This window comes from Gracilinanus agilis, chromosome 1, assembly GCF_016433145.1.
Source record: "Gracilinanus agilis isolate LMUSP501 chromosome 1, AgileGrace, whole genome shotgun sequence".
NCBI lineage: Eukaryota > Metazoa > Chordata > Mammalia > Didelphimorphia > Didelphidae > Gracilinanus > Gracilinanus agilis.
In genome coordinates, this window is record NC_058130.1 from 214,121,402 (window position 1) to 214,145,469 (window position 24,068).

Here is a 24,068-nt window from a genome sequence, read left to right on the forward strand (position 1 = left end):
CCACATACTTTTTATCAGAATCAGTCTAAAGGAACACCAATGTTAATTCAATTTAATAATGCTTAAAAGTAACGGCTTATAAGACTCAGTTTTGTAAATAAAGATGAAATACTTTAACACTTCCATGATTTTTCTTTACAGTTTTCTTCCTTCTTGATAAGCCTGCCAGAAAAATCATCGGAAATCAGTGATATTATGAGGCCTGGAACAAAGGGCCCTGAGCACTGAAATTACTTATTTTTTTTTAATAGCCCAATATCAATATGGATAGGAAAACACTTTTGAAATAATCTTTGAAATAATTTTAAAACATATAAAGCCTCTATCACACTTGAAAACACTAAGAAGTGAGCAGAAGAGTGAGGGGTTAAGGAAGTATCTGAAAGGTTCCAAAGCAAGGGCATATGAATAAACCTCTTAATGCTGACACAGAGCAACAGGAAATTGTTCAAGAGGTCAAGTTAGGGATGAGGGACAGAGTCTTTGTCTCTTCTTTCATTCATAGTTCCAATCCAATTCAGTGGGCCAAGACTCAAAAGCAGCCAACAATACTTAACAGTCCACTTAAAGCTTCCCCCAATCCAACACTCCTTTGCTGTATGCAATTTAAGAAGTATCACACCTTGGCTTCAAATATTCCTCCCTTCCAAAGCTGGAATTAATACACACTTAAAAAGTAGGGGTAGTCTGGGTTGTCAGTCATGACATAAAACTACACAAACTCACATTATAAAGAAACGAACATTACAATGACATGCATTAAAAGGGGATTCTGCTCATATCCCAAAGGGAGTAAAAGCAACAATTAGATTCTATTCTCTTGCATGAAACAGACCTGGCAGGTCACTCACCATCATGAGGAAGTGCTTCCCCTTTCACTCAAGCATTGGAAAGGAAAACAATTTTAACAGAAACATAATTTCAAAGGAGCAAGGACTCCGGAACCCACTGTCACAAAGTAATCTTGCTGCTGGGGATTCCTGAATGTGATTGTCAGATACATATCAAGCGTGAACTTGCTCTTTTGCGGTGTAAGAGCATTATGTTCTGGTAAATAACTGTCTTAAAGACCATAAATGACCCTCTTTCTAATCTTTGTGAGGGGTTGCTTGGGTTTTAAGGCTTCAAAGCCATCAGCACATTTTAGTGTAGAATAGGAAACTTGAAGTGTTTAGGAGCTATCTGGAAACAATTAGATTGTTGTGTTTTTTACCTTTTATTTTCTTTTAAAATAACCAAAATTAGAATTCTAACACTGCTTAAATTTGTGATTTGGGCATACATTTTACACGTTCATTTGAAAGGTTATTAATTATTTATGAGTACTAAGTTTATTATAGTGACATAAGATTCATTTCCATAAGTCTATCAACATAGATTTGGGATATTGTAAAGCACAGTTAGTCATGAAAAATCAGACTTAAAAATGTGGATTTATAGACTAAAGAACAGAAAATTAATTCCAGGAGAAATTTTTGAAAATCCAATGAAGTTTAGATTGTGTGAGACCTAAAGCAAGGGGTCCATTGAAATCACTTTAAAAAAAAAATGTATGTAGGGGGCAAATGGGTAGCTCAGTAGATTGAGAGCCAGACCTAGAGACGGGAGGTCCTTGGTTCAAATCTGGCCTCAGACACTTCCCAGCTATGTGACCCTGGACAAGTCACTTGACCCCCATTGCCTACCCTTACCACTCTTCTGCCTTGGAACTAATACACAGTATTGATTCTAAGACGGAAGGTAAGGGTTTTAAAAAAAATGCACATATATATATATAGCAACTAGGTGGCTTAGTAGATAGCCTAAAGCAGTGGTTCCCAAACTTTTTTGGCCTACCACCCCCTTTCCAGAAAAAATATTACTTAGCACCTCCCTGGAAATTAAGAAACTATTTATTGAACTCAGAATAGAATGTAATACAAAAAAAAAGTGTGGCCATCACCACTCCCCTGGATGGCTGCAGCACCCACCAGGGGGTGGTAGCGCCCACTTTGGGAATCATTGGCCTAAAGTCAGGAAGACTTAACTTTGTGAGTTCAAATCGGGCCTCAAAAACTTACTAGCTGTGTTACCCCAGGAAAGTCACTTAACCCAAGAAAGTGCCTCAGTTCCTCATTTGTAACATGAGCTAGAGAATAAAATGACAAACTACTCCAGTTTATCTTTGCTAAGAAAATCCCAAATAAGGACATGGAGAGTGGGAAATGATTGAAAAGTAACTTAATAAAAAAAACACTGTTATAGCTAGAAACACTATTTACATTGGTTGATTATATTTTTTAATTGTTCATAAAAAGAAGCAAAGATAAGGTAACTATCATACTTGCAAACACTAACAAATTGTTAGAGTGAAAGAGTGTTGTGCATAAGGAACAAAATCAACTCAATTCAACTGTGAAGTCATAGAACAAACATACTGCTTCAAGAAAATGTTAGATCCAATTATATCCATCCATGAGATGGATAACTTTTTCATAATTACTGGTTATAATTGTTATAATATATAATGGTTATAAACATTCCTTATGTTTCCAATAGTTTTTACTTCATGCAGTGACAAGGAAGAACTTATGTTCTTGTCTAGACTCTGAAAGAGCGTCTAAAAAACTCAATACTTTATTGTAGACTGGTTTTTTTCATTTGGGAAAATAAATTTTATTCTTTAAAAAACAATTATCCACATTTCTGTTGATAAAAGGCATGAAATTCTTCTTATTTACTATTTACTAGATTTTCTTACTTACAAGGTGATAGTCTAGGGAGATGCTAGGTGGAATCTTCCTTACTTGAGGCCTGGCACTCTATCTTCCTGAGTTCAAATCTGGCCTCAGACACTTACTAGCTGTGTGACTCTGGGCAAATCAATTAACCCAATTTGCCAGTTTTCTCCTCAAAAGAAGTTGGAAAAGTAAATAGCAAAACGCTCCAATATCTTAGCCAAAAAAACCCCAAATGGGGTTACGAAGAGTTAAGATACAACTAAAAACAACTAAACAACAATAAAAGTCTCACAGATCTCTAGAGCTGGGAAGGATCATAAAGATTTTTTTTTAATTTGGCCCTGCCCAATTTCTAATAAGCAACCAGTTTCCCAATTGTCAAACAGTAGCAATGTAGCAGCTCACCAAATAGCTACAATGCTGGTGCTAATGGGAACAAATCTTCATTAAATAAGGTTTGAAGGGGAAAAAAATCCTCCAAAGTCCCTTATAGGAAAGAGGAAATCATTTTTTAAAAAATAAGTATAAGAGTTCTTTACATTTTTGCATGAATTTTTATACTTTTTTCTTTCTTTCTTTAAAGGAATTTTTTCAAATCCATTTTGTAAATCAGTGTAAAAATAACTGAAACTAATTTTTTAAACCTTTTATGCTTGTTCCTTTGCTAATGTCTTATTCTAATATCTTACTATGATGTGTTAGCCCTTGGGGTTCAAAAATATTAAGCTGCAGGAGCTATATAGCAGGTTTTGAATAAAGATGTGGTGGTAGACTTTGCATGTCTGTAATTCATAGACCAGTCTATCCAAATGTGGCAAAGCTAACCATTAGGTTGCATGATGAAATTTACAGTCCTCTGAGCAATTCTGGAAAACTATGCACTAAGTGAGAAAGAGGATGCTATCTGCATTCATGGAAAGAGAAGTCACATGGAGGGAAATCACTGTTTCTTGAAATATTAAAGCTACAATTCTGATTCATACCATCTAAAAAATAATTTTATTTTATGTGAAATTTACTACTCTTTATCATAATAGTAGCAGGCTAACGATCTAATGACAGAAAGAAAAGACATTTTTGATACAATGATTCTGGTAAGAAGGAATATCCCAGTTAGATTGGTAGTATCTCTATCATCAAACATTATGCAAAAGACAATAATTTATCTTAATACTGTATTTCACAGTTTAGCAACACTATCCTTGAGGGCAAAGATTTGATCTTTAAGACCATTTCAACAGAGATTTGAGCAAGAGAAGTGATCAGTATTATGTTCTTTGTTGTTCAGTTGTGCCTGACTCTTAATGACCTCATTTGGGGTTTTGTTGGGAAGGGTCTAGAGTGGTTTATCATAATACTTCTCCAGCTCATTTTATAGATGAGAAAACTGAGGCAAACACAGTTAAGTGACTTGTCCACCATCACAAAGCTAGCAAATAAGTGTCTGAGGCTAGATTTGAACTAAGGTCTTCTGACTCCAGGGCTAGCATCCTATCCACTGCTCCACCTAGTTGCTCTGCCAAATTAAAATATTAGATTAGAAATCTCCTATACAGTGACTATATGCTTGTTTGATTTTCATTGCAATGTGTACTTATTTTTTGTCTTTGCCAATGTATAATGTATTATTATTTTATTTAAGAAACAAAGTATTTAATTACAATGGAAAAGTAAATAAAATGTTTTTACAATCTATTAACAAGTAAAAAAATTCTGGCAACAGGTTCATAATTAATCTCAGCATCCAACCAAAGACACGGAAATATCATGAAATATAAGATCATCATCTGATTTGTGTTTTAAAGGTCATCTTGTTATAAATACTTATCCTAACCATTTCCCAAACATGTGACTCAGGAGACATCAGAGAAAATATGAAGTCAGGAATTCCCAAGAGATTTGCTGTAAAGAATCATTTGTGATTATAACACCTAAAGCATATTACCTAAACCAGAACTGCCATGTCTAAACAAAGAGGGGAAAAAGGCTTTAAAATTGATTGAGAGGTTATCTTCTAGCACTTCTTTAGGACAAAGAAATAACTTTTCTCCTTCATTCATTGGTTGTTTCTACTGTCTCTTTTCCAAATTATATGAAAATCAACTTGGCTAATATAGTATATAACCCTTTCTATAAGATAAGATTTTCAATTTGACATAAGAACAATTCTCTTAAGGCAGAGATACATATTATTGTCTTCCAAATTAACTCAGTAACAGAATTCTAATCACTGAAGAACTTTTCTGATATCTCAGAATTTCCTTCCTGTACAAATAATGATTTGCTATATTGTCTGTCCCATACTGGGACAGCTAGGTAGGTGAGTAGATAAAAGCACTGAGCCTAGAATCAGGAAGACTTATGGTCAAATTCAGCCTCAGACACTTACTAGCTTTGTGACAAAGTCATTGGGCAAGTCACTAAACCTCTGTTTGCCTCAGTTTCCTCTCTATATAAAAATGTGTTCTCTTTCCTCACTTATCTTCCAAAGAAGATCACTACTAATTTTGAATTGCCTTTTGGAAATTTTGCTATTATTATGAAATTTTCTATTTTATAACACTCACCTCCTTTAGGGTAATGAGATGGTGGGGGAGAAGCAAAATCAAGCTTATCCTTCAGATCATCCTCATTTTCTTTTTGCCACTGTAGGCCTATCTTCTCCCAGAGGCTGACAGCCAACTCCCTACAACATAAATCCAAAGAAAAACAATAAAAAATGTTGACTATATATTCAAGATAGGAAACAATGGTAATGGGAGATATGAAAATCAATTCCTATTGTTTTAAATTAAATGTCTAAATAAATGATATTTGGATAGCTTGTGCTTATCTGACTTAGTAAGAAAACTATAAGCTTAACCATAGAAGATGGAAAACCCAAGAACCAATTACTTGCTTAATGTCTCTGCACCAAAAGCACAATTAACATGTAAAATACATATTTGCCGGGGGTGGCTGGATAGCTCAGTGGATTGAGAGCCAGGCCTAGAGACGGGAGGTCCTAGGTTCAAATCCAGCCTCAGACGCTTTCCAGCTGTGTGACCCTGGGCAAGTCACTTGAACCCCCATTGCCCATCCTTACCACTCTTCCACCAAGGAGCCAATACACTGAAGTTAAGGGTTAAAAAAAATAATAATAAAAATATAAAATAAAAATACATATTTGCTGGCCATTTTCATAATAAATGTTGAAAGAATGAAGTTACAGAAATTTTGCATTCAATCTAATTTTATAACAGCTGAAATCCAAGGGACCAATTAGAGTCACTTATAGGTGAATTTGAAGCAAAGGCAAATTTAGAAATTATTTTTAAATTTTCAGTTTCTGTGTAAATATGTATATATGTAATATTCAAGACCATCATGGTATGAAAATGATCTTGAATTCTCAACAGCTAAGTCAGTGAAGCACAAACATCAGTTCAAAGAGACTTAAAGCTAACTTCAAAGAGACTCATAGCCAGAATATAGAAAAGTTAAAATTTTAGAACATTTAGGAAAAACAATTGTCAAACTCCAGAAAATAATACCACTCCCAATAGAAAAAGTAACTTTTATATTAAGAGTTCTACGGATAATTTTAAATGTACTCCCAGAACACATATGGAAAATAAAGGCATTTTGTGCCCTTTCCCTCATTCTTGAATAAGTAAGGTACTATGAGCATGGAATATTTCATATATTGGTTGATGTTAGGGCTAATTTTTGTTTTCTCTTCTTTCTCAGGGACAGCTCTCTGGAAAGGGCAGGGCACAAAATACAGCATTAAAAAACCTTTAGATTAAGAAAAGGTGTTTTTTTATATTAAATTTCAAAATCATTATCTTGCTTACGTGACTTCAGGTATTTCATCATCAAAGCTGCTTAATAATAATGGAATTAGCTTATGAAAGAATGAATATCTGTCTCTTAAATGTAATAGCCAGTTTCCAACAACAGAGGTCACAGCATATCGAACCTATTTATAAAAGAAAAAAGAGTTGTATTACTTTCCAAAAAGAACAATTAAGGTAAATTTTATATAATTATTTTTTAAAATCATCAGTCACTCCCTAACAAGCAAAAGATTCCTACAGTTCTGAATGTGAATTTTACCATCAATTAGTACATAGACATGCTAATCTGAATATACTAAAATGCAGCAATGTTCCATTTTTCATGTGGCCAGTTCTAAATAAAACAAACAAACAGGTTAAGTAGCATAACTTTGATTCTCGGTCACCTGGGAAGGTGAATTCCTTCCACCTCTGTCATCATTTGTATTGGAATCCACATTGGGAAATGCCTTCTTAGGTGCTACATTTCAAAATGGATATTTGAATAAATTCTGTTTCATTTTCAGAAATAATGACTTGTAGACATAGCATTTCATAGGCCTCAGTTCTTAATGCCCAAATATAATTTGGTTTTAAGTAGCAGACCACTATGAGGTATTATAACTATTTCTATGAAACTGCAAAAGTTAACTGTACTTAAATGCCTACATTTTTAATAGTAAGAGACTAAAATGTTTGTTGGGTTTTAGGTTTAAGTACAACCTAAAGAATTAGCTAGTTTTTTGGAATGAAAAAACAATCAACAGACATTTATTAAGAGATTACTCAAGCACTGTAGTAAATAAATAGTCCTTGACTTCAAAGAGCTTACTTTCTAGTGGCAAAACAAGTTGCTATGGACATTATCAAGTTTTCTCCCTCTTTGGTTCAATAGTTAAATCCCTCCCTAAAACACAAAACTATATAATGAAAAAATAGAATTGACATAAGAATATATTAACAATTAAAAAATAGAAGAAAAACTCTAAGAAAATGTGCTTCACAATGACCAAAATAGCATAAAAGAAAATAAAACCAAAAGGCACCAAAGTTATTGTCACTGCAATGGATAATCTTGAGTCCAAAGAAATGATGCTGAAACGTGTTTTCCTACTCTTAGTAGAAAGATAGTAAAGCATAGGAATAAAATGAAGCATATTTCACATATATATAGTTTATGAGTTGATTTGTTTTGTTCTTATACTATTCCATTAAAGAATAAGATCTGAAGTGGGAAGGAATGATTGAGAAGTAATAAGTAATGAGTTTTGTTTTTTTAAATAAAAAATATTTTATAAAGCATTTTTCTTAAAGGAAAGAATGCACATTTTGGGGCAGCGAGGTGGCTCAGTGGATGGAGAGGAGATGAGAAGTTCTGGGTGCAAATCTGGTTTCAGATACTTGTTAGCTGTCCAAAAGGAATCCAAAATTGCTCCAAGTGAATTCTAAATCTATAATCTGGTTACATAATTGTTATAAATTATATTTTTAATTTCATCTTTATGTACAACAGTAGACAGGTTACAGACATGGGATTCAAATAAAATTGTTGGTATTTAATAAAGCAAGAAGAATAACATTCTTATTTCTTACAATGTTATTCAAGACAAAATGCAAATATAAAGTTCAGTCAGTACTATTTGCTGATAATACTAGAAAGTCAGTCAATGACTGATTGCCAAAAAAAAAAAAAAAAAAAATTCCCAAATCCCACATAGGTAGTGCCAAAACATATGTAAGAATGTACAGAACCTTCATGAATATGACAGCAAAGGCATTCAGAAGAATAATTAGAGACTTATGCTGTGCCAATCTGGCAGGGTTTAGATATGCTCTTTAGAAAGTTTTATGATTAAAAAAAAAAAACTCCATCCTAGAGGCCATTATTCTAGAATACTGTATAAACCTGCTAGAACAAGTCTTGATGCTCTACCTCTGCCTCTTCTTTAATTGTGACATCTAGCATGGCTGACCAGGTACCAAGCAGTCAGTAACTACACAATGGACATTAATGTCTAGATACAAGAAAGATGTATCTATTTGTGGAGAGTAAAACTTACATTTTTCATGATATGAACTGAGTTAGCCAGGAAGAAAAAAAAAAGGTAGGAGAATTTTGGTTATTTGGCCTCCCTTCTGCCCTTAATGAGAGCCTAGCCATCTTTTCTAACTAGTTCTTGCCAGTGTGCTAACGAATCTTGCAAATTCTACTAGTGAAAAGCTATTTGATTTTTTTCCCCCTTTATACAGGATAAACACTAATTGGCAAACTGCCGCCAAACATTGTGTTGCCAGGTAACAGTTTTACTAAGTAGAAAACAACATTTCAGTTTTGTTTTTTTTTTAACTGAACTGATCAGAGTGACTCAAAACAGAAAACTACTGAACCTTTCATGTTAATGACAGAGGCAGGGCAGAGACCCAAAAGTTAAAAAGCCTAAATAAAAAGAAAATTGCATTTCAGATTTCCATTTTGATAAAAATCATTATGAAGAAGTCAAAATATAAATAGAATTCTATAGAAATATCATTTAAAATATCCAGTTCAAAGTAAACAAGCTTTTCCTCAGCAATTCCTACTAACATTATCCTTTGCCAATATGGATATAGTGAATTCATAATAAGGCATCAAGTAAATAGTTCTAAAACGATAAAATCACAGATTTGTGACTAGAAGGGACCCTAGGTCATCTAATTCTCACTTCAGAGATGAGGAACTGAGGCTCAAGAAAGGACATGTAACTTGCCCAAAGTCAAAGAGGTAATATGGAGGAACAGTCAATCTATTTTTTTAATGCCGTCCTATTTGGCAAGGTATCTATGTGAATAACTTTAGAGGCAACTTGTGAAGCAATGGATAAAGCACAAGGCCTGAGGCCAGAAAGACTCCAATTCAAATCTAGCCTCAAACACTTAGAATCTGTGCAACCTGGACAAGTCACTGAATCTCTGCAGTTTCCTCAACTGTAAAATGAGGATTTTAATAGCTTTGCACAGTCCTTGTGAGGCTCGAAAGAGATAACATTTGTTTAGAAAACTGCCTAGCATGTTGCCTGGCACAAAGCAGATGCTCTATAAATGCTTATTCTCTTCCTTTCCTTTTATAATGATCAATCATTTTGAATTTTTGTTTGTGAACCTTGTGTTGCTCAAACATTTCACAACAGCCCGAACCAGCCTGAGCAAAAAACCTCTTTATAAAAAGATTCACAAAATGCCAAAATACTAGCACAACATTCTGAAAACTTGCCAAATCTAATTTAAAATTTTTATAACAAATTCAAACACGGATACAGAAACCTGGCAAAGCAGTAGCTCCTGTCTTGTCAGGTGTTGTTGCTTTGGAAGAGCAACAGCTCCCTTTTTTGTGTAACACTTTCCCTTTATTCCAAATTTAGGTATTATTTAAGAATTGTAATGCATATCTCAAGTACTATTTTACATAAGCCACAACAAATAGAAATCCCTCCAAGTGCATCCCTTCTTTGAAGGGTAGCAATTGATTCCCATTTTAAGACTATTACAGAATAACTATTTTGATAACCCTTTTGGCTTAGAAAAGCAGCCTTTTACCTAAAAGGGATGCCTATTATCTCAAAGCAGTTGCCAGTCCTTTAGGGGCACATTAAATTCCATTCTGTTCTTTATTCTCTTTCTCTACCTTTATATAGAGAACAAATTCCATTCACATAGGGTCTACTAGCAGTGGATTCTGTTTGGGGATTTGGATTCATCCTGTTTTGAGGCTGACTTCTCTTGGTTTTGGTCCATCTCAGAGAAAAGGCTCTACATGCTATTTGGGCCACTAAGTATTCTCACTTCTTTCTTCATTGCTACCACAACACTCTAAAACTCTTCACTCTGGTGGCATTGGAGAATAAATTCTTGCCTGATAAGGACTATGGCATGATTGTCAATTCAGATCTAAAAGGGGCCTTTTGTTGATAAGTCCTGTCCAAATCTTCATGATCCCATTTGGGGTTTTCTTGACAAAGATACCAGAGTGGTTTGTTATTTCCTTCTCCAACTTTTTTTACAGATGAAGAAACTGAGACGAACAGGATGAAATAACTTGCCCCAGAGTCATACAGCTCTAAGAATCTAAGGCTCTGCTTGCTCTTGGGTTTTCCTAACTCCAGACCTGATGCTCTATCCTTTGAGCCACCTAGATGCTGAAAAGGAATCTTAGAGATTACTGAATGCAATCCTTTCATTGCACAGATAGGGAAACAAAGGTCTAGTCCAGTGGTTCCCAAATCTAGGTGAAATGGATAAATGTTTATAAAAATATAAATTGCCTAGATTAACAAAAGAGGAAATGGAATACTTGAAAAAGAAAATGAACAAGCCATCAATGAACTCCATAAGAAAAAATTCCCAGGATCAGATGGATTCACAAGTGAATTCTATCAAACATTTAAAGAACAATTAATCCCAATCCTGTATAAACTATTTGGCAAAATAAGCAAAAAAGGAGTTCTACCAAATTATTTTTATGACATAAATATGGTGCTAATGCTTAATCCAGGAAGACCAAGAAGAGAGAAAGAAAATTTCAGACCAATTTCCTTAATGAACACAGATACAAAAATCTTAAATAAAATACTTGCAAAGAGACTACAGCAATATATCACAAGGATCATTCACTATGACCAGGTGGGATTTATACCAGGAATGCAGGACTGGTTTAATATTAGGGAAACTATATGCATAACTGATAATATCTATAATCAAACTAACAGAAATTACATTATTATCTCAATAGATGCAAAAAAAAAAAGCCTTTGACAAAATAAACCACCATTCCTATTAAAAACACTAGAAAGCGTAGAAATAAAAGGGCCTTTCCTTAAAACAATAAGTATTATCTATCTAAAACTAAATGATCACTGTGGATGACATGCTGGTATACTTAGAGAATCCTAGAGAATCAAATAAAAAACCATTTGAAATAATAACTTTAGCAAAGTTGCAAGATACAAAATAAATCCACATAAATCAACTGTCCCAACACTTAAGAAATGCAATAATGTCTTTGGCTACAAAGGTATCTATTTACTCTTTCTACTATTGATCCCAGACTCATTCATAAGGCCCAAAATTTCCTTCCCTACTAATCCTTATGATTTATATTATCTAATCTCAATTGGGCCCTCAGAAGCAATGCAGTCCATTTCCCCCTCTCTAATTGATTCTCTGCACCAATCCTCACAAAGGCTAATCCAAACCTTCTCCATTATATACAAGTCTCTTATACCATCTTCTCACCAAGGACAACCCTTGTACATGTACTCTTGATCAGATCTCTTCCTCATCTTCTCCAGAAGATTGCCCTAGTAATCAGTAGAAATTGTGGAGGGAATTGAGCTGAGGACTTCTCATATTTTACTGAAAAAATAGAAATCATTTGTTGTGAGTCACATTCCACCATCTCAAAACTTCTTGATATTAGCTCTAATTTTCCCTCTTTAACTCTGATTAGCTTCCCCATAGGAGTCACTCAGGTCAGTCAATAAATATTTATTAAAGGACTACTATGTGCCTGGCATTGTGTTAAGAATTGGGGATACAAAGAATGATAAAGAAGCTTATAGTCTAATGGGGAAGATGCACAAATGAGATTATAGACAGGATAAATTAGAAATAATCAAGGAAGGGAAGGTACCATAATTAGAGGGACTGGGAAAGGCTTATTGTAGAAAATTGAGATTTTGGCTATGGAGATGATGAGGGAGCATTCCTGGCAAAAAGAACAGCCAGTCAAAAATGTACAAAGTTGATGGATAGAGTATCATAGGTAGAATGAATACTATCTATGCATAGGTTCCAAAACAGAAGAGTGATAAGGGCTAGATAATGGGGGTTAAGTGACTTGTCCAGGGTCACATAGCTAGAAAGTGTCTGAGGCCACATCTGAACCCAAGACCTCCTGTCTCCAGGCCTGGTTTTCTATACACTAAGCCACCTAGTTGTCCCCAGAGCCTCATTGGCGAAGCCCTGGCATGCGTGTACAGCCAGCAGCACTGGGGGAGCTGCTCTGTCTCCCTCTTCCCAGCATCCGATGACATTTTTTGCATGCCCCACCCCTCTTTCCAGTCACCCAAAACAAACACTTTCTCCCTCAACTTTCTTGCCCTCTGGGCACTAGAACTGGGAAAAGGTTCACCAATCCTGCCCTAGAGTATAAGGCTTAAGGAACAACAAGGGGGGGCAGCACCATTGAATCACAAAATACATGGGAAGGGGGTGGGAATGTAGAGTTTAAGAAAGTCTGGGGGAGAGGGAAGAATTTTATATTTGATCCTGCTGATGACCAGAAGCCACTGGAGGTTACAGAATGGTGTCAAGGTCAGACCTATATTTAGGAAGATCATTGACAGCTAGGTGCAGAATAGACTGGAGTCATGAAGAGATTTGAGCAGGAAGACCAACCATTAGGGTTATTGCACAAGTCCAAGTGTGAGGGCCTGCAGTTTAATAAGGTTTAATGATCATTCGGTGGTTCAGTGGTGGACAAACTATTCCCCCTCCCCCCACCCGCCAGATCCAGGCTGTAGTTTGCCTATCACTGCCTTAAGCAATTCTCTAACCACTACATCTGCATATGGGGGCGTAGTGATTAGAGAATTGCTTAAGGCAGTGAAGCCCAAACCAAGGCCAGGATCTGGCCAGGGGGAATAGTTTGTTCATCACAGGACCTTAGATGACTCTAAGATCTATAGTCTCTAGAGTCCCTATAGCCCTAGTCCCTGCCATGATTATTAATGGAACATCTTCAATTGCTTAATGGACATTTCAAATTTAAATTCCAAAAGCAACCCAAGCTGAACATATCAAAAATAGAAGTTATCTTTCCCACAAACTCAACCCTTTTTAAAACTTCCTTATTTCTATCAAGGACAACTAAATCCTTAAAGTCACCCAATTTTGCAACCTTGATGCTTTTCTCAACTCCCTTGCTCTCCCTCACCCCACATAACCAATTAGTTGCCAAATCTTATTTCTTTTCTTTTTTCTTTTTTTTAATCCTTACCTTCTGTCTTAGAATCAATACTGTGTATTGGTTCCAAGGCAGAAGAGTGGTGAAGACTAGGCAATGGAGGTTAAATGACTTGCCGAGGGTCACCCAGCTAGGAAGTGTCTGAGGCCAGATTTGAACCTAGGACCTCCTGTCTTTAGGCCTGCCTCTCAATCCACTGAGTCACCCAGCTGCCCTCTCCAAATCGTCTTATTTTTAAGTGAATAACATCTCTTATATAATCAGCCCCTAATCTCTACTCACAGGGTCAACACCCCAGGTGAGGCACTCATTACCTCTTGCTTGGTCTACTGACCCAGACTCTTGTCTACCTCAAGACTTTTATCATTCTACTATATTCTCAACATAATGATTTTTTTTTCAGTGCAAGTCTGACCATGTTACTCTCCTTAATCAATAAACTCCTATGGCTTCTTATTGTCTTCAGGCTCAAATATTATGTCCTTCACAGCCCGGCTTTAACTTTTCAACCATTAATAATCACAGTGTCCTCTGCAATCCAGTCAGACTGGACTTATTCATGACATACACTGGATTCAAACATAACACTCCATCTCCCATGTTTATGTCTTTGCAATGATTGTGTTGTTCCATGCCTTGTCTACTCTGTCCTCACCTCCACTTTAGACTCTGTTTCCTTCAAACTCAATGCAAATGTTATCTTCCACTTGAAGCCTTTTCTGATGTCTTAGATGCCAGTATTTTCTCTCATAAAATTACCTTGCATGTTGTATTTAGTATAAAGTTATGCATGTTATATTGTCTTCAAAGAGATTGATTAAGCTATTTGAAAGAGAAAGCTAAATTTTTGATTCTGTATTCCTAGCACCCTGTAAAGTGCCTTGAGTACTGTGGACACTTAAATGCTTGCTGACTGACTGGATGATTCTCATTACAACTTTGTAAAGTATATGTGTCATTATGGGTTAAAGTAATACAACTAGTTAAGGTCTGAGAAGGGCTTTGAACCTAGGTCTTCTTGACTCTAAACCCACTGATTTGTCCATTCTATGCTACCTCCATAAAGAAAGTGATCATTATGATAGAAAAGTCCGATAAAACCTTAGTCACCTACTACCACTCTAAAAATGTTTCTAAGTGTATCAAAAGTATGTTAAAAATTAATTGGCGGGAGGTGGAGGAGGAGAGGTAAAGATAAAAGCAGCTGTAATACTGGTGAAAAGTTTGGCATAATAGTATATTTATGGGCCAAAGACCTTTGGTGCCTCTTGATTACTAATTGCTGATAGAGCCACACTGATCAAACAAGGACATGATCCTGGATAGATGGATTGAACACTTCCACAGTATTTTTAACCAATTGTCATCGAACGATGCTGAAGCCAATGATCATATGTGCCAGGTTGAAATCAGTTGCTCTATAACTGAACAGAGGTTCTGAATATCAAGTTCCTCTTGAGTAGCAAAGTGCCTGCCATTGATTCCATCCCAGCAGATATAGACAAGGCAGGGGGTTCATTGCTCATACAGAAGCTGATTGAAATCTAGATTTTATTGCAAGAACAAGGGCCTGTTATAAAATTATTTTGTTTCTTCAAAAACTTTATATACATAACTTTTGATATTTTGATTTTGATTTTAATGCCTTTCCTTTTCAAAAGTTTCAATTTTCTTCTATTTGATTTTTTTATATATATATTTTTTCTTTTGAATTTACTCATACAACCCCATGATTCAACCATATATCTTGAGCTGATCTGGGTATTTCTTTCTAAATACCCACTTCAGGGGGGATTGTATTTTTGTAAAATCCAAGATTTAATCGTATTTTTATTATATCCAAGATTTAATTTTTTATTTTGTTCAAGAAAGATTCTCAGGGAAAGAAACTTGCTGATTCCTTAATAAAGAGAATGAACTGTTAGCAGAGAGATGCCTGAAGAACCTACATTTAATCAAGAGATCCAGAATGAACTTTGAGTTGCAATTGATTGAACTGATGGGGTTTGTTGCATCGAATGATCCAGAATGAACTCTGGGTACAAATGAATGGACTGATGGGTTTTGAACAGCTACTTTAATTGTACATGTTATGCCAATAGGGGACTGCCCCCAATTGATTTCTTGTCAACGTGCTTAGCAAAACATTGGTTTTGCTTTCTCTCTTTTCCATTTCCCTCTTATCTCTAACTATTGTAGTTAGAAGACCTTTGTGGGTATAAGATGTTTGTGTAAAATGATCACTTGGGGTGACTAGGCACCCAATGATCATCAGGGGGGATTGTGTAAATAGAATTAGCTCTAGTCCATTCTATAGTCAAAACTCTACCTACCTGAGATGAGGTCATTCCCACCTCCCTTAGTGTTACCCACATGTGACAATAAGTAACAAATAAAGAACAAGGGACTGCCCTTTGGGCAGTCCAAATCAATGTAGAGACTGCCATCTGTCCACTTGAATTAGAGGTGGACCCACAGGAAGTGACGAAAGACACTATCTCTTCAAGTATGTTGGTTACTTCCTGTGGAGGCAGTTCCCACTTTGAACTTGTTGCTGAAGGACCTCCCTTGAGACCTCAGGCAGCTTCTACTCTGAATTGTTACGTGGGTAAGTTAGGCTGACTTCCTTGGCCTACCTAGGCCGCTTCCAAACTCTGCCTTAAGTAGGCACTAGCCTATCTGGTTGCTAGGCCTTGTGGCTTGCAGCCTAATTTATTTAGCCTTTTAACCTTCTCTATCGTCCAGGCCTCTGCAGGCCTGGACTAGCCTCTCCTTTTCTCTTTATTCCCATACCTTTACCTTCCTAATTGTAAATAAACTGCCTTAACCCGATGGTGACTTGGGTCTGATTTAATTACGGAATCAACGTGAATTGTTGATTCCTGGAGGCCACACTTTAAATATATATCTATAAAATACCTAAAATCTCCCTCTTGCACCTAGGAGCATAAGGATGCTTCCATCATCCGAATCTACAAAGGAAAAGGAAAAGGAAACAGGCTGTCCTATGACAATCACAGGAGGAATCTTTCTTCTAGTTATTGCTGGCAAGATTCTTGTCAGAATCCTTCTTAATTGGCTGGTCACTTAACTTGCCTCAGAGGGTGGCTTCAGAAAGGATCAAGGAACAATTGACGTGGTGTCTGTTGCCCAACAACTCTGGGAGAAACACCAACAGAACAGAGGTTTGTACACAATAGTTTGTCAACCTGACAAAGGCCTTTGATACTGTTAGTTGTGAAGGCCTGCAGCAGTTCCATGATCCATAGAAGTTCAACAGCACTGTATGCCAATTTCATGATGGCATGCACACACAAGTTTTGGATGAAGGATACTGCTCTCATTCTTCCCCAAACACCAAACTCCAACACAAAGGGATGTGTGCTTCCTCCCGTGCTCTTCAGCATGATGTTTCTGAGATGTTGTTGGACACCTTCAAAGAAGGCTATACCATAAGCCAAGACCAAAGTGGAGGGTGTGTGTTTGGAGTTCAGGGAGGTGCCATTTAAAAGCATCTTACAAACTTCCTGTGGACACGTGGGGACTTTGAGGCTACACTTCCCAGGATCCAATGGGTTTCCAGTTTCTGATGTGATTGCGTCAGAGAACGGGAACCAACGTTGAGCTCCACTTAAATTCAGAGGTCGGGCTTGAGATGCTCTCTCTGGTGTGCGAGACTAGGAAGATGGGTGGAGATTCAGACTGGCAGTAAATTTTAAAGATAGTCAGGCGCGGTCATATATATTTTACCAACATGACCATGGCAATTAAAATATTAATTTCTCTTATAATATCAGTCTTTATCATTTCTAATCATAACAAGGGGCAGTTGGTGCCTAACTTTTTGTTTGCAGATAATTAAGGATCTGGCCTGAGGGGAATAGTTTGCCCATCACCGAATAATCATTAAACCATATTAAACTGCAGGCCCTCACACTTGGACTTGTGCAACAGCCTAATGGTTTGTCTGCCTGCATTGAGTGCACAAAGTGCACTCGATGCAGCCTCTAAGAGATGAATTTTTTGGCCTGATTATTAATATCAAGAAAACAGAAGTCCTTCACCAATAGACTCTGTACCAATCCATATGTTGAACTACTGGTCATAGCAAATGGAGAAATTCTGAATACTGTGGATAAATTCACTTATCTTGGCAGTACATTCTCCAAGGCCGTCTACATAAATGATGAGGTCTATGCCAGAGCTAGTTTGGTATTTGGGAGGCTTCAAAAGAAAGTGATGGAAAGAAAAGGTATCGGGCTGCTTACCAAATGAAAGTCTATAGAGCCGTTGTGCTGACTGACTACCCTGCTGTATGCCTGTGAAACCTGGACAGTTTATTAGCCCATGCCAGAAAAAAGAACCTCCTCTACTTGAATTGTCTCTGGAAAAATTACAAAGATTACCTGGCAAGATAAGGTACCAGCCACTGAGGTCCTCTCTAGGGTTGAAATATTAAACATTCAAATGTTATGGTTGAGAATAAAACTGATGGGCTGGTCACGTAACCCGAATATCAAATGCATGCCTATCAAAAAGAATATTTTAGGGGCAGCTGAGTAGCTCAGTGGAGTGAGAGTCAGGCCTAGAGACAGGAGGTCCTAGGTTCAAACCCGGCCTCAGCCACTTCCCAGCTGTGTGACCCTGGGCAAGTCACTTGACTCCCATTGCCCACCCTTACCAATCTTCCACCTGTGAGACAATACACCGAAGTACAAGGGTTTAAAAAAAATATATTTTATACTGAACTAAACAATGTGAGCATTCACATGGTGGTCAGAAGAAGCAGTATAAGGATATTGTTGGGGTATCTCTGAAGAATTTTAATATACTGATTGTGAAACATGGAAAATGTTGGTACAGGACCATCCAGCATGTCCTTCCTGCATCACAGAAAGTGCTGTACTTCATGAGTAAAGCAGAATTGTAGAAGCACAAAGGAAACAAGAGCTGTGCAAATCAAAGCCACCTCCACCCTTAACTGTTCAAACTGTATGTGCCCAATTTGTGATAGTCCCTTCTGAATTCTGGTCAGATCAGCCACAGTCAAACACATCTTACCCTGACTCCAACATTGTGATGTCATTGCCTTCTCTAAAAACAAAGGAGGGACAAAAACAGTATATAAAAAAACCCTTCAATCTATGCTATCTTTGTAGACTCAGTCATTAAAGAAATATACTATTGTAATTGATCCTGCTATTGAGAATGGAATGGTAAAAGTAATTTACAAAATGAACACTGTTGGTGTGAAAGCTAGTATAATTTCCAAAAACTTATCATTTACTTTAGATGCCATCAATCTTTCTATGTCATAAAAGAAAATGGTTCCTTGAATCTTATTTATATTTTTATTTGAAAATTTTATCTTTTAGGTGCTCTTTCTTCCTTTTTTTCAAGAAATCTAGTCTTCAATTATTAATCATATATATAATCAATCTTATATAAATATCACCATATTATACTATTTTTTACCCTCTCTTTAAGCTAATTTTACTTACATACCTACAACATTTTAATCGACATTAATAAAGTACAACTGAAACTTTAGTGCCAGTGTTATATAAACCATACTATTAATTGGCTTTTATCCTTTGAACTGTAGTAGTATTTTGAGGAATATTTAAGATCCCTAATTGCATCTTGTTTATTTTTGTCTCTCTCCTAAAAATGTAGAAATGTAGATTTCTGGTAATAGGTTAGTGGCTTAATTTTTATTGAACAAATGAGAGATCTGCTTCAAGCAGGTTAGCTAATCTTTGTGGACCTCAGTCTCCTTCTCTGTTAAATGGAGAGGTCAGAATTTGGAACGTAAGTAAATGTATCGAGAATAAAGGAATAAATGTAAGGTTATTTTCAATTTTATCTACCATAAACTTATTGTCTATCAGAAGTATTATAAAGAGCAAAAACATTTATTCTTTGGCCAAAAAATAAGTTAAACTTTCTCCATATACCCTTTAATCCTGGGAATATTAATCAATACATAGCAAATAAGTCTCAAAGTGTTTCATGAACTGGGTTCCAAAGCTTTAGAGTTGTTGTCTCAAAGTTTCTACATTTCAAGTTGTATTTTTTCCTAAGGTTGTCATTCATTTTATCTTATCTCTTTACCTATTTTTTCCATCATACTAGAAGTATTATAGCATCTTGTAACATTATTTCTATATATGCTAATATACTGCTCCCTTCTGGTAGTTTTCATATGTTTCACAAAGTCAATCTACTATACCTTCCAGAATGTTCTTTCAAATTTATGTGTGTCTCCTTTGATATCTATTCCAATGAGGATGAAAAAAAAGCAAATTCAGAAATCTCGTTTTTAGCATTTATGTTATATAGCTTTGGAGATTATCAATATAATACCATCATATTGTACCTAAAGTCTATTACCCCAACCCACCTCTCCCTGTTTCAAAGTTCAAAAATCTGTTTATAGACAGTTTTTTGTTCTTTAATTAATTTATCTTCCCCTACAACAAAATTAAAATGGGGGAGGGGGGCACCACGGGTAAAGAAAGGAAGAAAGAAGGAAAGACCAAGTCTCATTTCTTTTGCATGACAAAGTTTCTCCCTTCCCATAAAATTAGATTTGGTAATTTCTGTCAAGAAAATCTGGAAGGGTTCTAGGGCAGTAAAACTAAATGATAGTTTTTATTTAAAAAGAACCTCCCATCACTAAATTGTTTCAAAACATTTGTTAAGAAGCAAGTACCAAATTTTTTTTAAAGAGAAAAAGAAGCCTGTGCCAAATATTACTCTCATTATCTTCCAAACATTTTAGAATTCTAATTAAAGTAATGATTTCTAGTTTACCTTTCAATGTTTTCCTTGCTCTGATTTCATTTCCCTCCTTTCTGAATCTTGATCCTATGGTTAACCAGTTCAATTTGGTATATGCCATCCTCTATCCTTGAATCCCTTGATCAGGATCCTGGTCCTGTCATCATTCATGCCTTACTAAATCCCAGTTTCAGATTATTCCTACCATCTTCCTCTTCTGCTTTTATTCACAGGCTGCTGAAAAGTATGCTGAAGTATGTCATATAACTGCTGACTGAGCCAACTACAAATTTATGTTATCTAATCCCAAACCTGGTCCTCACCAAAGTAAAGCAATTCCCTACTTGGCTATCACACTTCCCAGAGTAGCTATTCCCAATCTTTTATTTTCTCTTCAAACTTTCTTCAACATTTCATTCCCCCTTTCCCCTAGCTATGGACCTTACCTCATTCTTTACCAAGAATATAAAGGCCATTTACCATGGGCTCCTTCTCCCCTATTCTATGTCTCAAAACACTTTGATATCACACTCCATTCTCCACTCCTCAGATCTAGCCCCTAAGAATCTAGTCCTCCTAGATTCAATCCTTTCTATCTGCATTCTTGATTCATTTATCACACTTTCTCCTATGGTTTGCTCCCACAATCATTCTAACTTTCAATCTCTCCTTATCTACTGGCTCTTTCCTTAATGATTACAAATATGTATGCCCAAGTCTTCCTCATCCTGAGCTCTGGTCCCACATTATCAATTACCCATTGCAAAATGATTGTCATATAGGCGTCTCAAACTCAAGATGTTCAAAACAACAACCAAAAAAACCCCACCTATCTTCCCCTTGAAACCTCTCATGTTCATGTTGATAACCAACAGAATTTCTGTCTTTAAAGGCATTATTTCATTTTTGTCTTTGTATCCCCAGCACCTAACTCTATGTTTAGCATACAGGAGCAATTTAACACATAGTTGTTAATGAAAAAAATGAGAAAGAAAAAGTAAACTAATGTACATTTATAAAAAATGAGTTCATGAACCAAATGTCTGTGCAGGAAATAAAGTAATGCATATTGACTGTAACTGATATGTATGTAGCATTTTATTTGCAAAGAAGATTACAAAAGATTCTAATTTGTGCTTCATAACAACCCAGAAAAATAGGTACAACAGGTATCATTCTCCCTATTTCATAAATGATACGTTGGCTCAGAGAGGGTAGATGATTTGCCTATAGTAGGTAGAAGTTATGTGTCACAGGCATAATTTGAATCCACATTTCCTGACTACAAATCCAACACTCTAACATCAATGTCTGTATTCAAGAACTGAACATCATAGCTTTTTAGCCAATTCCTTTTAAAAATGGAAGAAGAAATCTGTCATTATTTCAAGAAATAATCTAGTGCTCTTAGCTAGCTTAGAAGTAAACTTCAGGGGGCAGCTGGGTGGCTCAGTAGATTGAGAGCCAGGTCTAAAGACGGGAGGCCCTAGGTTCAAATCTGACCCCAGACACTTCCCAGCTGTGTGACCCTGGGCAAATCACTTAACCCCCATTGCCTAACCCTTACCACTCTTCTGCCTTAGAACCAATATATAGTATTTATTCTAAGACAGAAGGTAAGGGTTTAAAAAAAATAAACTAGATAAAACAAAATTTATCAAATTAGGTAATTTTATCAGGTAACTATCCTAAATTAGTTTAGTCTTAATGTTTTGTTTCTTTCATGCCATTAAAGCAAAAAAATCTGGGGAAAAATTCTAACTTTTTCTTATTTCTTGACCAGGTTCTTGTTTAAATGGTCCCTCTATATTCCCAAGTTTCATAACCTGAAGTCTTTGAACTTAAAAAAAAACATTCTTTTGAGATGGGGTTCCTAGGCTTTATTAGACTGTCAAAGAGATCCATAATATAAAAAAAGATTAAGAATTCCTGCTCAGGAAGCTAGATGGCACAGTGGATAGAGAGCCAGGTCTAGAGATAGGAGATCCTGAATTCAGATGTGACCTCAGACACTTCCTAGGTGCATGACCCTGGGCAAATCACTTACCCCAACTACCTATTCTTTACCACTCTTCTGCCTTGGATTGAAGTGACTGATTTTAAAACAGAAAGTATGGCTTAAGAAAAAAATTACTGTTCTCTACAGTCCTACAGATCCTGAAGAACAGTAATCTTTTCCCGGGTTTTTGTAGTTTCTATATTTTGTGGATAAGAGAGCTACCTAACTGTCCAACTCAATACCAGTCTACTCCTTTCCATTAAAGTGAGTTAGCATCATCTAAGTATGTATCCTCATAAGAGAAATGAAATTTCTGAAAAGGAAAAACAAACAAACAAAAAAAACCCATAAAGTTACCTGGGAGACATCATCAAATAGCCTTTGTGCAAAATGAGAAATAACATCATCCACTGACTTGGCATTCCCAAACTGTATCACCAACCCCGTGGCCTGAATCACAGCCACTCGGACCTTGGAGTGCTGGTGAGAAATCGTTTGCATGAGAGGAGCGATTAAAGACTCTGACTGCATATGGAAATGATCTGTAGAGAAAAGGAAAGAGAAATCCCTTGAGTGAAAACCCCTTCACCTTCACTTTCTCTACGGGAGGAGGCCAGGGCTCCCCATTACCTGGGATGCTCTGCGCGTAGTCCCCCGCGAGTTTGCAGCTCTCCCTCTTGACATCCGGGAAGGGGTCCACGATGGTCTTCTGCAGGATGCGCACCATCTCGTCCAAGTACGGGGCCAGGCCGCGGCCACACAGCTGAACCACGAGGCTCAGCAGCTCCACCAGCGCCAGGCGCAGCTCCTCGCAGGGTTCCACCAGCTGCCCGGAGCCTAGGCCGGCCAGGCGCTGCGTGAGAGCGGGAATAAGCTGCGGCAGCGCGTCCTGGGGCCGGGCCCCGTGGCTCAGGCCCAGGCGGAGGAGCTGCACGGCCAGGGCCCGGCACTTCTCAGCAGGGTCTCCCAGGCACCGGAGCAGGCGTGACAGCAGCAAGCGGCCAAAGAGCTCCTGGAAGTCGGCACTGGGAGGCAGCGGGGCTCCTTCTTCGAGCTCACGCTGAAGACCCTCCAGGGCCCGGCGCCGGCTCAACTTGCTCTCGGCTTCTAAGCCCGGCAGCAGGCGGCTCACCGCCTGACTCAGCTCCTGAGCCGGGCGCCTATCCCCGGAGGCGCCGGGACCCTCAAGCACACGGGCCTCGGTCACCAACGCCGCCATGGCTTCTGCGTTGTTCGTTACTAAGGGGAAACCAAACTTTTGCGACAGTCACAGAACGGATTACGGCACTACGGGTAGGGACGAGGGGAAAAAACTCCCAGATATACACATGAACAAAAAAAACTTTATTGACAGCACTTTCGGGAGGGGCATTCACAGAACTGAGATACTACTGCCTTTGAGCTGGAGCCTAGCTGGCAGTGAAAGGGGAGGTTTAGCAGGCTGATTAGCTGCTAGTAAATGAGATAACGCAGTGCTTTGCAAACCTTAAAGCGCTGTAGAAATGCTATCATCATCATCATCATCATCATCATCATCATCATCCAAAACAGGAGTTATTTTTCTTTTAACTCTTACCTTCTAAGTATCAATTCTAAGATAGAAAGAGCGGCAAGGGCTAGGCAAATGGGGTTAAGTGACTTGCCCAGGGTCACACAGCTAGAAAGCATCTGAGGTCACGTTTGAACACAGGTCCTCCCGACTCCAGGTCTAGTGTTCTATAAACTGTGCTACCTAACTGCCCCACAAA

General features: G+C 37.2%; 1 protein-coding gene across 1 annotated transcript in view; it reads right to left on the reverse strand.

The window, feature by feature from the left end:
- The window catches only part of DNAAF5 (dynein axonemal assembly factor 5), a 73,127-nt gene extending 49,588 nt beyond the window's left edge, over positions 1–23,539 (reverse strand). The window contains exons 1-4 of the mRNA XM_044660112.1: positions 22,951–23,539; positions 22,678–22,862; positions 6,557–6,681; positions 5,288–5,406 (exon numbers count right to left, since the gene is read on the reverse strand). Of these exons, the coding sequence (XP_044516047.1) occupies positions 5,288–5,406; positions 6,557–6,681; positions 22,678–22,862; positions 22,951–23,539 (1,018 nt within the window). The remainder of the gene's footprint in view (positions 1–5,287; positions 5,407–6,556; positions 6,682–22,677; positions 22,863–22,950) is intronic.
- Between the last annotated feature and the right edge of the window lie 529 nt (positions 23,540–24,068).